Below are 15,894 nucleotides of genomic sequence, written 5' to 3'. Positions count from 1 at the left end.
TTGTGATCTGCCGGTGCGGCCGGATCTGGTGGAGAGTCTGCGGCAGCGGTTATTTCTCGACTCAATGGCGAGCGGCAGCCGCGCCATCCGAGAGCCAGCACGTCCCCAGCCATGGTGCACATGCGGGCGCACACAACAACCTCAACCTCCACTCCGTCGACTCCATGGCGAGGGGCAGCTGCGCCATCTGGGCTCCAGCATGATCTTGGTCGTGATGGTGCACACGCGGGAGAACACAACGACCTTGACATCTGTCGGCGTGTCTTCGACTCCGCGGGTGAGGGAAACGATGCCAACCATGATGTCTATCGAATCTCACAATCGGTAGTGAGCTGAACACCGCTGCACAACAAGGTTTCATCGCCTCCAATATTCTTGCAGAAGGTACAATTCTTTTCTGTGGCCATCTTCAAATTTCGATTTCCTCTCTAGATCTGTGGGGATTACGTCTCTGGTCGATTTGTTGTTGTGATTTGGGGTTGATGAGGTTTTGTGGTTCGGTTTTTGGCCTGCAGCTAGGTTGGGACTAGCTAGATTGGGACTGATGGTGTGCTTGGTGATAAAAGCAATGCTCTGGCCGTTGTGTCCGGCAGCAGAGTCGGTGTCAAAGAACAATAGCGGTAGTGGTGACAGAGGCCACAAGCTCACCGCTTGGCCTGTGATTTACCTCTGCGGATTCTTGCCTTGAGGTCTGAACCGCTTCTCCGATTTATCATGTCTGATTAATGCCAGCCATATGGGAGGTTCACCCCAGGAGATCCCCAAACGGCCATGTGACGGCAGTCGGCAGCTCAGACTAAGGTGAGCACCAAGTGTGCAACATGTCCCTGCTGTCTATACTCCAGCTATTTTCTAGATTAGTTGGCTTTAGATGATTCTTGTGCAACCTAAGGACTTATAATGCTTCCACTAAGATGGAAAAAATATAGCTGCAAGTACTTTGAGTCCTCAAGTATTTTATGTCATCGTATTTTTGGAGTATTCTTAATAGTTGATCCGCGTCTACTTCCACCTGGTACCATTTTGAAGCGCTGGACGCCGAAGGTCAGAGATGATGTCTTAAATGGTGATAACCAAAATGAGGATGTTTGTGAGTCCATTGCAAGCCTACTACCACTTTTTTTTTTTTGCTTCACACTAGGTTTTAGATCTGTAATTTAGCAATTTTTGTCCATAAGTGTTCTTCATATTACTAATGAATGGCGAACAAGATTCCTGTTTTTTGCTATGTGCTTGCCTTATTGCCATGGGTATTTCTTTCTATTTTGTGAATTGTGGATGACGTAATTCGCTTCCTATGAACAAATATTTCATATGTACATATAATTGTATGCAGATGGAGAACTCAAGTAATCTTACCATCTGAATGTAACTTTTTTTTCCTTTTAGGATAGATAGTTACCTTTTTATGCCCAACTCCTGATTGAATTGTGTTTCGATGCAAGATGGCCACCTCTCGCCACGTGCATCACGTACGTCCGATGGCAGAGCCGGTATTTGTTCAGATCGACACCTCCTGAAGCCATGGATTCAACATGAAATGGTTGCTCAATGTATAAATTTCATTCAGCGGCAATATACTTCTCTGTGAGGTCATGCTCTAAGGCCTGGACAGAATTGTGAGGAATGGTTAGTGCTGGCCTTAAGAAAATTAAATAGATGTTCTTCGAACTCATTTCTCTCCGGGTATGTTATGAACCCCTTTGTATTCTATTTGTTATTCTCTCACTTTCTTCACTCAGCGACCTGCCATATAAGATACATAATTTCGTTACAAACTGTTGATGCTGCTTTTAAGAAAAACAGAAATTTATTTTGTTCACATTAATTGATAATCTCATTCAGGGAGATGTGTTTCATGCCACTATAATATACCATTTTAAACTATGCATGTGTACTCTACGCAATAAATTATGAGTCTGTAGTTAGGACTAATACATACACTATATAAAAGTTGAACAGATCAGCGCGCTCACAACGTTTTAGCTACTGTAGATATGGTATTTATCCACTCTTCCATCCAGCCATTGCCTGACATGTAGCTCTCCCGTTTTTTTCCTCCATCGTTTGCTCAGTTAGTTGCTTTTGGTCTTTTTTTTTTGCCAGAAGGGAAACAGGCAACCGGCTGTTGGCCTCTCTCCCTCCTTTCTACTGTGAATCGTTTCCGGTTATATTTATTACCTTCTGGTTGGGTTGGTCAAGGCGGTGGATGTTAAAGCGGTGCCCTGGATCCCCTTCTCTCCTCCTCCCTATTGCCATCGTCGCCCACATTCTTCCCTAGGACCGGCGCCCTCTTCTCCCTCTCCGGCCGCTGTGTCATCTACCTAGGCGGCTGATGGTGTGGAGGAGGTTTTTGGGCCTTTCCGCTCCTCCCCGACGCGGATGGCGATGCGGCCCCAAATCAACGCGAATGGATGGCCGCGAGGGTCCTGCGCTTGGTTGCTAGAGGGCTTCGACAGCCTGGTAGTTGGCCGCCATAGCCACGGCTTGATGCGTCGCGATGCCGTACTGCTCTGCAGCAAGGTCTTGATGAGCGGTGACGCCCTGTGGGGGACTTCAAATGCAAGATTCGAGGCTGCACAGGCACTGCCTGAGTCGCTGAGGGATGTTGTTTTGCTTCCTCTTCATCGTTTAACTCATGGGACGTATTTCCTTCCCTTCTAATAATTCTCTTTTTCCTTTCATTCCTTTTCCTCCATCTTATTGATTCCTTCTTTGTTTGTATCTTTTTGGTCGCCCAGGTGTTGGCCTAGGTTGTTGTGGTCTCAGCATCCATTATAAAGATCAATTTACATTTGGTTTCTCCATTCTTGAAAGTTGGAACTACGATTTCTACCACCGTTCATGTCAACCGATACTAAAAATAGTATTTGCATGGTATATGGATCCAGCGACCTGGCAAATTTTGTTTGAGTTCGACTTCATTATTATTACAGGGAGGTACCTTCTAAATATTCAGACACTTCATTTAGCTATTGTCACTTATAAATACAGTGCATACAACTAGCTTGAGAATTCATCTTATCATCTATGAATGCTCACTCCAATATCAAAGAACAGTTAGTAAACATATGTTTTTTTAACGACATACGCACCTGCATATTGGCTTATTGCACTTATATTTCAACTGACTGATTTTCTGCAATGTAACCAACCAATGCTAGATTTCCATCTGTTTTATAGTTACTTGCTAACAATGTTTCAGGGCAACACAATGGAAGGCTGTGACATCTAATCAAATATACATGTGCAGAGAACAACTAAAGGAAGGTTTGATCTACATATTTGAGTCTTTTTATTGTAGCAGCAGCGCTAAACAAATACAAGATAACGCTTATATGATCAAGATTTCTCAATCCACAAAGGTCATCGAAGCCATTACAGAGACTAAAAAATTTCCTATGTTCATTTGATGTTCTGCAGTCACGCGCAGGGAACAACACCGTTCTATCAGGTTTCCCGTTAATACAAGCCTGTACGTTTCATTTTTAATTGCCTGATTTTTATGTACACTTAACTCTCTTTTTCTATAAATTTCAGATGATTGTTAATGGATATCATTTCATAGAAGACGCATTAAGAGCCAAGGATGCATATTCGCTTAAAAGATGCTAGGTATGGCTTTTCGTATAGGTAGTAATACTTCAGCAGGCTGTTATGAAACTGCATGCGTGCGATAGTAAACAACCTTTGTTAAGCGGTAAACGCACGCATGTTCCCTCTAGGTATTGCAAGGTATTACTGATGTTCTACATAGAGGGCTACAGAGTATATGATTTGGATTGTTGTTGCAAATCGCTATCTCAAAACATACTTTGTTATTTCTAACTTTTACTTGCCTTCCAATTTTGCATCTCCTATAATATATGTTGTCCTTATATCAGGACCTTAAAAGCAAGAAAAAGATTAGGTTATGTCGGCATATGATTCTCGGTTCGATTTTTCAGTTTACTTAATTCCTCGTAATTTTGATGATTCTTTGTTACTCAACTTTCAAAGAGCATAGTGATTGCAAATATTTTCATACTAGGTGTTCCAAAGGTGTTGTTGGTGTTTTACATCCATTGCTGCACAGCTACGGGGCATGCCTCCGAGTGATCTTTCATGGTAATTCATAGAACAAAGTGTCACGAAGGTATTGGTGATGTCCTATGTCCATTGCTTCACAACTGCATAGCATGTCTTCACAGCTGGACCCTATTCGAATGGGTTCAGTAGAGGAAAATATTAAATGATATTAGTCTTAACGTGATACTTTTCTACCACTTTTTGGGTATTAAATTGACAAGCTTCTAAATTTTGTTCCGTCGATTGTGTGAAGTGGCCGCTACTGGGTCCAATGGAGTGGTAGTTCATGCTTTGGTGGCGGTCCTCCTATCGGTGATCATTTTCCTAAATTGATTGGTATGCAAGCTACCAATTTTACTTCTCCTTCAAAGAACTACGCTATCCAGGAGAGATCATTCAACCGCAGACATAGTAGGCTTTATTTAGCTAAAAGAACTATGTATCAAGATCTCTGTTCTCTCTATACCTTTTGAGTTAGTGTGCTCGAAAGCGCCACTTTATAATGTTCTGCTGTATTCGTGTGTTCTTTGTATATAGTTGCCGTCAATGAATATATCAGAGACTTTCTCTTTTATTTCATCTTCTTCATATTACTTTCTATCGCCTCAGAAGATCCGCGTAATAGCCGTCTACCATGTCTGTAAAGTTTGCTCTGCTTATGATGATATTTATCTTGGTGAAGAAACGTGTCTTCATTCCATGGTTTTGCATACTTGCCTAAAGCTGGTGACCTTTTCATAACCTATTTGTACATAAGCTTATCGATTGATATTTCTATATATTATCCAATGGTCTGCTATATTTAATATATGTACCTCACAGATCAAGTTGTAAGACAGTAGTCATGGATCCATGTGTATTTAGGTTTCCCCGTGTCCCTGAAAATAGTAAGAGAGCTTTGCTGGTGTGTGTTCCATTGCTTTATTTTGGGGGAACTAAGATTTACGATTGACATCCGGCATACTAATAATTGCACTTATGTTTCTTAAGAAGAGTGTCCATTCCAGTAGAACAAAGAACAACGCACATGTCCACAACCATGAAATTAAGAGGTATATATGTACATAAATGGGAGTCACATCTATTTTTGCTAAAGCCTTCTTACTAGATGAGGTACACATGACCATATTTGGTAATCCAAGCATATCATAATTTAATATGTAGGCATAGTAGAAATATTAGCACCTAGCTTACATAAGCATAGCGTTCAGATTTACGGATAGTATAGGTAGGGTGTCAAGGTGGGATCCCAGTGGGATGTCATTTTGTACTATGTAGTTCAAATTTTGATGTCAAAATTTGTACTAAAAAAGTCAAATTATACTACAAGTGGGACAAAAGTGGGATCCCACATGACACCCTTAAGTATAGGGGGAAGTGATATCAACATAGCACCAGCTGCCAGAGTTGCAAACTGAAAGGGTGTTTTCCGTTTTCTTAATGTGATGGTTTCAGTTCTAATCTGTGCATTACGTTTTACTGCTGGCAGCAGTGAACATCAATAAAACACTTACAGTATGATATTATGCAGTCAGAGCTACATATATTAGTCAGAATAACTACTGTATATAAAGGCAAAATAACATACCGGTTTCTGTGAATTCTAGCCCCACTTGCTCCAGTATATTGGCGGACTGGCAGTATAACACTCCTCGCCGCCGGATCCATCCATTCCGCGGTCGTGCATGGATTCAAGGCGCCATGTGCCGTCACCTCGGCAAGGGCGTCCGGCTCCACCCGACCCGACCCGCCCGCTTCGCCACGACCCCCGCTGCCCCCATGAACCACCGAGCGCGGCCTCCGTGCATCACTCTCTTCATGTCCATGCAATGGAAAAGCTCGACCCACACGATGGCGAATGCAGCCTGTGGCCGCAACCATGATACAAGAACACCTCGCATCCCCGTCCTTCCGCCAGTTAGGCCTGAGGGTCAGGACAGGACTGCGGCGGCAAGGTCGCCGTGGCAACGAGAACCAGCCACTGAGGCCGTCCCACTAGAGCAGCTGCTGCGCGACGTAGCCGACCTCGATGCAGGTTGCGTCGTCGGCGGGGAGCTGCGGGCTGGTCAGCTCCTGCTGCGAAAAGGAGGACCACTAGCTCCTCGGTGGTGATGTTGCGGCTGACCCTCCTCGACGCGGACATGCGGCCGCTGCTCGCCGACCCTGGGCATCCACCGGCTGATCCGTGGCGCAGCCGCGCAGGGGACAACAGGCTCAACTTGGTAGTCGGTACTGCTTTCGGAGTTGGTGGCCGGGCGAGCTCTGACGAGCATGGGGCTCTGCCAGTGGATAGCGGGTGAGGAGAAAGGCGGGGATAGAAGGGAGGGAAGAGACTCTGCCCAGCCGCCTGAGGCTGGGTTGGACGCGGAGTGGGGAGGCGGGGCAGCAGCGCCGATGCGGGGAGGAGGAGGCCGGGTCGGTCCGATTTGGGGATGGAGCAGAGGAAGAAGACGGTACATTATGTACCGTACATATGCTAGAGATAGGCTTCCTCACTGTTGCCTCCCATACTGTCTACTCCGTACTTAAATCACTTCTTAGCAGACACTTAGGCTCTTTGTACTGACAAGTTCGCGAAGCTTAAAACTAAGATAGTCATCAACACGAAAGGGCAAATCCATGTCACTACTAATTTACATACGATATTCTGATCAAAGCAATCAGATTAATCAGATTATACACATCCTTTGAAAGAGAGACATTTTGTTTCTTAACAGCTCATACAAGCATCCAAACGTGAATTGTCACCGGCATTCTTTATCGAAGTAAAACTCACATCAGCATTTCAAAAAACCAAATTAAGATTGAAGAGAGAATAGCACCATGGTTTTCAATTCCAGTTTCGGAAATATTTCAATTTCAGTGATTTCGGTTTACTATTCACCAAAGGACCAAAATTATCTCTCAAAATTCATCCAAACATGCAAAATGGAAATATTTTGATTTTTTAAATCATGTGTACCAATGAAATATTTGTGTACCGAAATTACCAAAATTTATTAAATTTCGTTGCAATCGCACTTAAACTGATTTCCATGGGTACCAATAGAATTTATATCAACGAATTCACATCACAGGCGCGGCGTGCCGCCGTGCCATTGCTTCCTAGTAACTCAATGATGTAACTCTCCGCATTGCCCATGAGAATCGTCATTTACTACATTCTCCTAGATGGTAGAATGGTTAAATGTAACCCCATAAAATTTGTGGACAAACTAGTCCAGTGAACCGACTTGATAATAAGTTTTTGTATCACCTATACCTCTAATAAAAAACCTTTGGATTCTCAATTATATTAGTAATTAGTAAGTATATAAAATAAAAACTTTTGGATTTAAAACAAAACCACTTGTACTTCCCTGAGAATAAAGAAAAGGCGTAGTGAAGTGAGGGGTGTGGGCCTTGGTGGGCTTATTTTAGTCTAGGCTGAACAGATAAGTAAGGAAGGTGGGCATGGTCTCCCTGATCAATCGACAGAGTGCCGTCTAATCCGAGGCGACCAAGGCAGGAAGGGGATTAGCCCTAGCGGAGCGAGCGCGGTGCGGCGGCCAGCGGGCACCGACCCAACACGGCGGCCGGAGTAGGTGCGTCCACGTGCGCCGCCGGAAGGAAGGAGCTCAGGTATTTCCTCGGCGTTCCACTTCCGTCCTAGCATGCTCCTGTCCGGGTTGACGGGTCGTACTTGTTGATTTTGTCTATGGATTGCTAGGATTTCGCATCTCGCTCCTAGCCTCGTGTTATCGGCTTTCGCCGCGCCAAGGTCCTCCGCCGCTGGACGGCCTCGCCGAGGTGAGGCTCTGCCGTCCGGCCCCTCTCCTCGGCCCCTCCGCCGCCTCCGTCGTTCCTCGGGTTGATGAGTCCCCGCGCGTCCTCCCCCCCACCAGGAATTTCCCGGGTTTAATTACGTTTGTTCGGGTGGGTGATTTTCTGGATTGGGCTTCGGTGGTTCCGGGGGTTGATGATTGGTCAAGGGGCCATTCCGCGAATCCGGTTCGGACCGCGTGCGTCGGTGGACGCTGTTGGTAGCTGCCGTGATGTGGATATGGTTGCTTGCTTGTTGCGTGTAGGCTCATTCACCATAGTGGCTGTCTGGCTGAGGTGCTATTGTCCAGCGGATTTAGATCGTGTTCCTCTCTCTGTTGGTTGGAGTAGTCACTTGTGGATAATCCCGTGTTGACTTTGATGGATACACAAAACTAATCCTGTGTTGATGGTTGTGCTCGAATTGATTATAATCATGTATTCCTGTTTGATTTGGGATCATTAGGTGTAGGATTAGGTGGTTGTTCTGTGATATGTGATGGACTGATGGTTTGCTAGTTCTTCTGACCTCGCATTTTGGGCACTTATGTCGGCTCTGACCATCGGCACTGATTGCCTTAGTTGCATCTGTGATTGTTTTGTGATATTTACTGTTTGATTTATACTTCTTTTGCAGGCACTGGTAAAGCAGTGGTTCTCTGGTTAGTTCAAAATGGAGGGAACTCTAGTTCAGTCTGTCATCGCTCCGACCGCATACAGGAGCAGCTCTAAGCGCTCCCGTGTGCGTGTAAGGGCCACCATGTTACGCAGTATGCCAACAAGGACCCTTACTCTTGGTGGCTTTCAAGGGCTGCGGCAAACAAACTTCCTGGATACAAGGTCCGTGATCAAGCGTGACTTTGGCTCCATCGTAGCAAGCCAGATTTCACGCCCACGAGGGCTGGGGTCAAAAATGGTGGTCCGGGCCATGTTCGAGCGCTTCACTGAGAAAGCTATCAAGGTGATTATGCTTGCACAGGAGGAAGCAAGGCGTCTGGGTCACAACTTTGTTGGCACGGAGCAGATTCTGCTGGGCCTTATTGGTGAGGGAACTGGAATTGCTGCCAAGGTTCTCAAGTCTATGGGGATCAGTCTTAAGGATGCCCGTTTGGAAGTGGAGAAGATCATTGGACGAGGCAGTGGATTTGTTGCTGTTGAAATCCCATTTACACCCCGTGCTAAGCGTGTGCTGGAACTTTCACTTGAAGAAGCTCGCCAGCTAGGTATTATCTTCATCTGTCCACAAATTCAGCTAATTTGTTCCTGTTTTATTCTGTTTGATAAGCTGTTCTAGAATTATTACTTTATGTGCATCATCAACACTTCTTGATGCCCCCTAGTTTGTAATCAAATCTGTCCGACTCTACCTTCTTTTCTCTTTATCCTGTTCTGGCTTAGTGTCAATTGGTTCAGAAGAGTGCACAGTTACATGTAGTGGATTGATCGTTAAGCATGTACAAATAATATATTACTAAATTATACATTCAGAATGATAATTAAGGAAAAGTTAGTTTTGCTAGGTATGGGAATGGAGCCTCATCCCCTTTCGGTTACAAGTGTGGGGAAATAGTTGGTAATTCATCCCACATCTGGTAAAGCAAGGACACAAACGGTTCCTCCGTCCTTTCATTGACCTTCATTGGGACCTAACCATCTGATACGCCCGTTCTTTGTTATTCTATATGTTAGGCCTGACCATGACCTATGCTTGTTCCTTGTGTGGATGCGTTGTTTTATATACTGTTTTATCTCTGGTATCCTGCTCTTACTTTCTGGGTCCCTGTTAAGTATGCAAATTACTGGTGTGGAGACCGGCATATGATTACTTGTGGCGAATGGACATTTTTTAATCAATGACTAATCCAAAATGATGGTTAAGTAGAGTGATCGTCAAACCATGTGGAAAATGAGGCCCCATTCCTATTATCACACGGCAGAATTCCACCATTAGGGGACGGGGCTGGGAATCTCCCCTGTGGGAAAAGCTAGTGGAGTTGCTCATCACCCATTAGGTGAACCTGCAAGAAGGATGTTTTACCATTCCACATCCTCGTCTTTCACCTCCCACGGGTATGGAAGGCACATGAGTAAAAAAAAAAAAGCATACAAAGCACACAGCCCCCTTCTTTAATTGCATGACCTGGCCATAATCTGTTGTTTTGCCTCTTACTGGAATAGAAAGAACATGGACCAGCGTAATTAGCACACCATCTAAAATAGGAACGGGGCCATGTTTATTCCACAATCTGAAATATAAACCAGCTAGGAAATCACCATTCACTCCATTCATTTGTTCGATAAAATATAAACCAGCTAGGAGATCACCATTCACTCCATTCATTTGCTCGTGTTTGGAACTTGTTTATCTTCGTGAGACCAGTCATTTGTTCGATATACATATGCATCTTATGTCAACTAATTTTCTTCTATGTTCATTACTCAGGGCATAACTATATAGGATCCGAGCACTTACTCCTAGGGCTACTTCGTGAGGGTGAAGGTGTGGCAGCCCGGGTACTTGAAAGTCTTGGTGCTGATCCTAACAATATTCGTACCCAGGCAATTTTCTTCACCATTATCCTTCTTAGACTATTTATTTGAATTAAAGCTGTGCATGGAGTGAATGTTTTACGTGATGCGCGCAGGTCATAAGAATGGTTGGCGAAAGCACAGAAGCTGTTGGTGCTGGTGTTGGTGGGGGAAGCAGTGGTCAGAAGATGCCTACACTAGAAGAATATGGTACTAATTTGACAAAGCTGGCAGAAGAGGTATGTTCTTCCTCTCATGTGTGCTTTGTCTGCTGCAAATATTAAGCAGCAAAGAAATAGTCTCATGTTTTTTATGCTGCAGGGTAAACTAGACCCAGTTGTTGGCAGACAGGATCAAATTGAGCGTGTAACTCAAATTTTGGGAAGGCGGACAAAGAATAACCCTTGCCTAATTGGAGAGCCTGGTGTCGGCAAGACTGCTATTGCAGAGGGGCTTGCACAGCGTATTTGCAATGGTGATGTTCCAGAAACAATCGAAGGAAAGAAGGTTAGCCTAGACTGTTCTGTTATCATGCTTACTGTGGTTTCCTATATATGATTGCAAGTGAGTAGCATGAATTGCAAAAATGGATGGTTAGTGGTTTACTTTTTTCTCTATGCAGCACCCATGCTGATACATTTATTGGTATACTGGCGATATAGATACTGGAATGTGCCATTTTAAATTAATGTTATTACATGGGTACATTTAATTATTAAAAAATACCAATACGTGGATATACTGGGACTGCGAGTTGGGTCAGATGAGGCTAGCCTTTTGGGACAGGAAGGCACAAGACAGGGCAATATTTGGATGATGGAGATTTGATAAAATGCCAAGTGGTAGCCTGGCCTTTGATAAATGCTGGATCCCACCTGTCAGTGTCATAGGACATATCATTTTATCAAAGGCGAAGCTATTCATGGCATTTTATCAAGATATTTAGATAACACTTATAGGGTTGGGCCACTTTGTTCTTTTTAATGGTAATCATTCTGATACTTGTTGTGTATGTACCAGGGTGTACTGAACATTATCTGTATCACATGTTGATACCCTTGGTTTACCATGTATTGGTGTCTCAGAGCTTTTTCATGTAACATGGAAGGCCTTTTTTTGTGACTTTGTCATCCTACACAATTAGTGTTATTATTGGGATCAATAGCTTTCAACAGTTAATGTCATGGAAGGCTATCATCAGCTGCAAAAATTGTCCAAAAACAATTGAGTAGCATAAAGCTTCTTTTCCTCTTTATCATCATGCTCTTCCAGAACATTAATCACAATTCTTCTGTTCAGGTTATTACCCTTGACATGGGGCTCCTTGTTGCTGGTACCAAGTATCGTGGAGAGTTTGAAGAAAGACTGAAGAAACTTATGGAAGAAATTAAGCAAAATGATGACATTATTCTCTTTATTGATGAAGTGCACACATTAATTGGAGCAGGTGCAGCTGAAGGTGCCATTGATGCTGCTAACATATTAAAACCAGCTCTTGCAAGAGGTGAACTGCAGGTAATGTCCCTTATTTTGAACTCCATCCCTGTCATTGTTATGAAGGCCTAACCTAGGCTGGATCCAGATACTTGGTCCTTCCACTTCACAAGCCATGCGTCTAGCAAAGGATACATGAGCTGCCCCTAATTTCCTTATTTCTGATGTCTGTTCTTTTAGTGCATTGGTGCCACAACGCTAGATGAGTATAGGAAACATATCGAGAAAGATCCTGCATTGGAGCGAAGGTTTCAACCAGTTAAGGTTCCAGAGCCCACTGTTGATGAATCGATACAGATCTTAAGAGGACTTCGTGAGAGATATGAACTTCATCATAAGCTGCGATACACCGACGAGGCTTTAGTTGCTGCGGCACAGTTATCATATCAGTATATCAGGTTTGCATTGCATCACACTTTTAATTAATTTGGTTGATCTCCAATATTTTTTCCTTAAGATTGTGTTTACACCAATTCTGGAGCAACAGTTATTTCTATTGGTCGTATCTTTTTAACTCTTCAAAGTTTCAATTTCACTTGGGCATAGGAATGTGGGCTTTGTTTGATTTGTAGGAATTGTACAGGATTCTCACGGGATTGTATTCCTATGGATTTTTTTTTCTACAATCGTCATTTGATTTGTAGGAATAGAACCTACACTCCTACAGGATTCTTTTCTATGGACTTCCCCTAGCCTCTTCCAAAAGAAGAAAATGACCTTAGCTCCTTTGAATTCTTCATGTAAAATTCCTGTAGCTTTCCTATGCTGCCATCAACCAATCAGTTGTAGCAATCCACCACTTTCCATAGGTTTCTTTCCTATAGGATTCATGGGGGCAGACCATAGCAATCCACCATTTTCCCTATCCCTCTACTTTCCCTATCCTCTGAATCAAACAAGCCCAACTGTGTATGTTGGTCTCCGGTGGTTCCTTTGTCTGTATTGTTCACTTATGTGTATCATCAATTTGACTACATTTTTCATCGATATTTTGGGTAGGCAAGGTGCTTCCGTTAGTGACATCTCACGATTTTATTATCCATCATCAAAGGGTATCCTGAATTTTGTCAAGTTCCCATTGTGCTCCATTATTCCCTTTACTCTAGACTTCTGCTGAAAATGTTATAAATGACATAAGTTGTAGAACACTGCAGTTTCATCCTTAATCTGCAAAGATTTTGTAAAATTGTAATTAAATTACAAGTCAGGAATGTAAAATTTGTATTATGCTTGACACTTGATTGACTCTACACATGCATGGTCATTAGGATCCCTCGGAGAAGGGAAACCTTAATTCCAGTTAGTAGATATGGACAGCGTTTGTTTTCCACCTATTTAATTTGTTGGCAGTAGAGCCAATCATCTATCCTACCTTGTTTTCCACCTTATTCCTTTTTCTCTATCCTTGTTTTTGAATTTACGAAAAGTTTGCTTGGATTTACGAAAGGGTTCCTTAGATTTAAGAAAGGGTTGCTTAGATTTAAGAAAAGGTCGTTTAGATGTATACATTATTTATTCCTTATTTAAAATTGAAAAAATTCATTTCTTTATTTTATTAATTTAGGATCCAGAAGAAGTAGTCTTTCTTTGATCCATATCTTATTTAATTCATATTATAGTATATGAATACCCTCTATACATATGAAATAATATCTACCGAAAATCAGATGAGTTGATTTATATTTTATAATATAGTTTTTTTTATTTAGTTTTTTTATTTACGAAAGGGTTTCCTTTTATTTCCATTGGGTTTCATATTTAGCCTACCCTAACTAACTTGGGGAATGGGCTTTGATGTTGTTGCTGTTGTTGTTGTAGAGCCAATTATCTGATTTGAACATGTTACTGTTGCTATCTCTGCAGTGACCGCTTCCTGCCTGACAAGGCTATTGACTTGATTGATGAAGCAGGTTCCCGTGTTAGGCTCAGGCATGCACAGGTACTAACTCTGAATTATTCTGACCGCGGAGAGCCACTTCATGACATTTTTTCTGTCTAACCTTTGCCCCTTCACGTTACAGCTCCCTGATGAAGCCAAGGAGCTGGACAAAAAACTCCGCCAGATAACAAAGGACAAGAATGAGGCTGTGCGTGGCCAAGATTTTGAGAAGGTATGCATTTATTTTGTAGATGTGATCTGAGTTTTATATGAAGGTTCCTCAATGGTCTGCTATAGTAAGATTGTTTTTCATGCAACCGTATGGGTTGATTTGGCTATTTGTACATTGTATTGTATGATACCGCGCAATCTAGTAGAAGCCAGCCCTTTCTTCCTTTTTCTGTTATATTGTAAGTAGAAATAACTGTTGTTGTTCCTTCCATGTTATCTTATTGTTGTTGTTTCTTGACAGGCTGGGGAATTAAGAGATGAGGAGATGGAGCTGAAGGCTCAAATTACAGCCATTATTGACAAGAGCAAGGAAATGATTAAAGCAGAGACTGAATCTGGCGAAGTTGGTCCTGTTGTCACAGAGGCAGATATCCAACACATTGTCTCCTCTTGGACTGGTATACCTGTGGAGAAAGTCTCATCTGATGAGTCTGAACGCCTCCTTAAGATGGAAGAGACACTCCATACGCGTATCATTGGGCAGGATGAGGCTGTTAAAGCTATTAGCCGTGCTATCCGACGTGCTCGTGTTGGCCTCAAGAATCCGAATCGACCCATTGCTAGCTTCATATTCTCTGGACCAACTGGTGTTGGTAAATCAGAATTGGCGAAGGCTCTGGCATCCTACTACTTTGGCTCAGAGGAAGCCATGACCAGATTAGATATGAGCGAGTTCATGGAGAGACATACGGTCTCCAAACTCATCGGATCACCTCCAGGCTATGTTGGCTACACAGAAGGAGGTCAGTTAACAGAAGCAGTCCGCCGCCGTCCGTACACAGTTGTTCTCTTTGATGAGATTGAAAAGGCACATCCAGATGTCTTCAACATGATGCTTCAGATCTTAGAAGATGGGAGGCTCACTGATAGCAAGGGACGGACAGTTGATTTCAAGAACACACTGTTGATCATGACATCGAATGTTGGAAGCAGTGTGATTGAGAAGGGAGGCAGGAAGATTGGATTTGACCTTGAGTCTGACGAGAAAGACACCAGCTATAACAGGATCAAGAGCTTGGTCACCGAGGAGTTGAAGCAGTACTTCCGGCCTGAGTTCTTGAACAGATTGGATGAGATGATTGTGTTCCGGCAGCTGACGAAATTGGAGGTGAAAGATATTGCTGATATTATGCTCAAAGAGGTGTTTGACAGGCTCAAGGCAAAGGAGATCGACCTCCAGGTTACGGAGAAGTTCCGGGATAGGGTTGTCGATGAAGGTTACAACCCAAGCTACGGTGCCAGGCCTCTGCGACGTGCTATTATGAGGCTTCTGGAAGACAGTCTCGCGGAAAAGATGCTGGCTGGCGAGGTCAAGGAAGGTGACTCTGCTATTGTTGATGTGGATGCGGACGGCAAGGTGGTCGTTCTCAACAGTGGGAGTGGTATCGCGGAGCCGCTGGCGCCTGCTCTGAGTGTCTAGTGGGGGACACCATCTTTGGCCTGTACTCTGGCTTTCTTTGCCTCTCAGCTTGAGTCCTGGTGATTGTAAAACTAGATTTACGTCAAACCCCTTCCAGTTATGTGCTTTGTCCTTTCTTTTCACTCTTTTGAATTTTGAAGTTTGGAGTCAGGCACTAGAAATCGTCATGTATATCGAACAGATAGAGATGCATTCACGAAGCAAGTTGTACGCTAGATTTTGAGTTGCTTTGTTTCTGAAAGAAAGTTGGAAGCATCATTGTCATTCAATAATTTGTACTTGCTATTTTGAGTTGCCTTGTTTTCTTTACACTCTTGAATTTTGAAGTGAGGCAATGGAATTTCTCCTGTAAAAGGAACAGATAAGGATGCATTTATGAAGCAAGCTGAATACTAGATTTTGAGATCTTTTTTTCTTTTATGAAAAAATGTTGGAAGCATTAAAGTAATTTGTATGATTTTGGTAGTGACTG

General features: G+C 43.1%; 1 protein-coding gene and 1 long non-coding RNA gene across 3 annotated transcripts; both read left to right on the top strand.

The window, feature by feature from the left end:
- Positions 1-1,696: 1,696 nt before the first annotated feature.
- Positions 1,697-4,135, top strand: LOC139836120 (uncharacterized). Its single transcript, XR_011752284.1, has 3 exons — positions 1,697-3,454; positions 3,541-3,615; positions 4,031-4,135. It is a non-coding gene; the product is annotated as an uncharacterized lncRNA (long non-coding RNA).
- Positions 4,136-7,527: 3,392 nt separating this feature from the next.
- LOC127321237 (chaperone protein ClpC1, chloroplastic) lies at positions 7,528-15,694 on the top strand. Of its 2 annotated transcripts, none has more exons than XM_051350272.2 (10): positions 7,528-7,689; positions 8,507-9,092; positions 10,313-10,428; positions 10,515-10,637; positions 10,720-10,905; positions 11,698-11,913; positions 12,073-12,290; positions 13,756-13,831; positions 13,914-14,003; positions 14,244-15,694. In XM_051350272.2, the coding sequence occupies exons 2-10, from the start codon at positions 8,543-8,545 to the stop codon at positions 15,420-15,422; spliced, it is 2,754 nt and encodes a 917-aa protein (XP_051206232.1). In that variant the 5' UTR covers positions 7,528-7,689; positions 8,507-8,542; the 3' UTR covers positions 15,423-15,694. The 2 variants fall into 2 exon arrangements, with proteins under 2 accessions (XP_051206232.1, XP_051206233.1); XM_051350273.1 differs by lacking the exon at positions 7,528-7,689 and adding an exon at positions 7,772-7,857.
- The last annotated feature ends 200 nt before the right edge of the window (positions 15,695-15,894 follow it).

The sequence above is a fragment of the Lolium perenne genome, chromosome 2 (assembly GCF_019359855.2).
Source record: "Lolium perenne isolate Kyuss_39 chromosome 2, Kyuss_2.0, whole genome shotgun sequence".
NCBI lineage: Eukaryota > Viridiplantae > Streptophyta > Magnoliopsida > Poales > Poaceae > Lolium > Lolium perenne.
The sequence above is the reverse complement of the archived record's forward strand: the minus strand, read 5'-3'. Positions and strand labels throughout refer to the sequence as shown.

Bases quoted from the DNA above. Each gene is read 5' to 3' on its own strand.
- LOC127321237 (XM_051350272.2), top strand. From the start codon at position 8,543: ATGGAGGGAACTCTAGTTCAGTCTGTCATCGCTCCGACCGCATACAGG. The intron at 9,093-10,312 runs GTATTATCTTCA...TTCATTACTCAG, and splicing joins TGAAGAAGCTCGCCAGCTAG to GGCATAACTATATAGGATCC. The intron at 11,914-12,072 runs GTAATGTCCCTT...CTGTTCTTTTAG, and splicing joins TTGCAAGAGGTGAACTGCAG to TGCATTGGTGCCACAACGCT.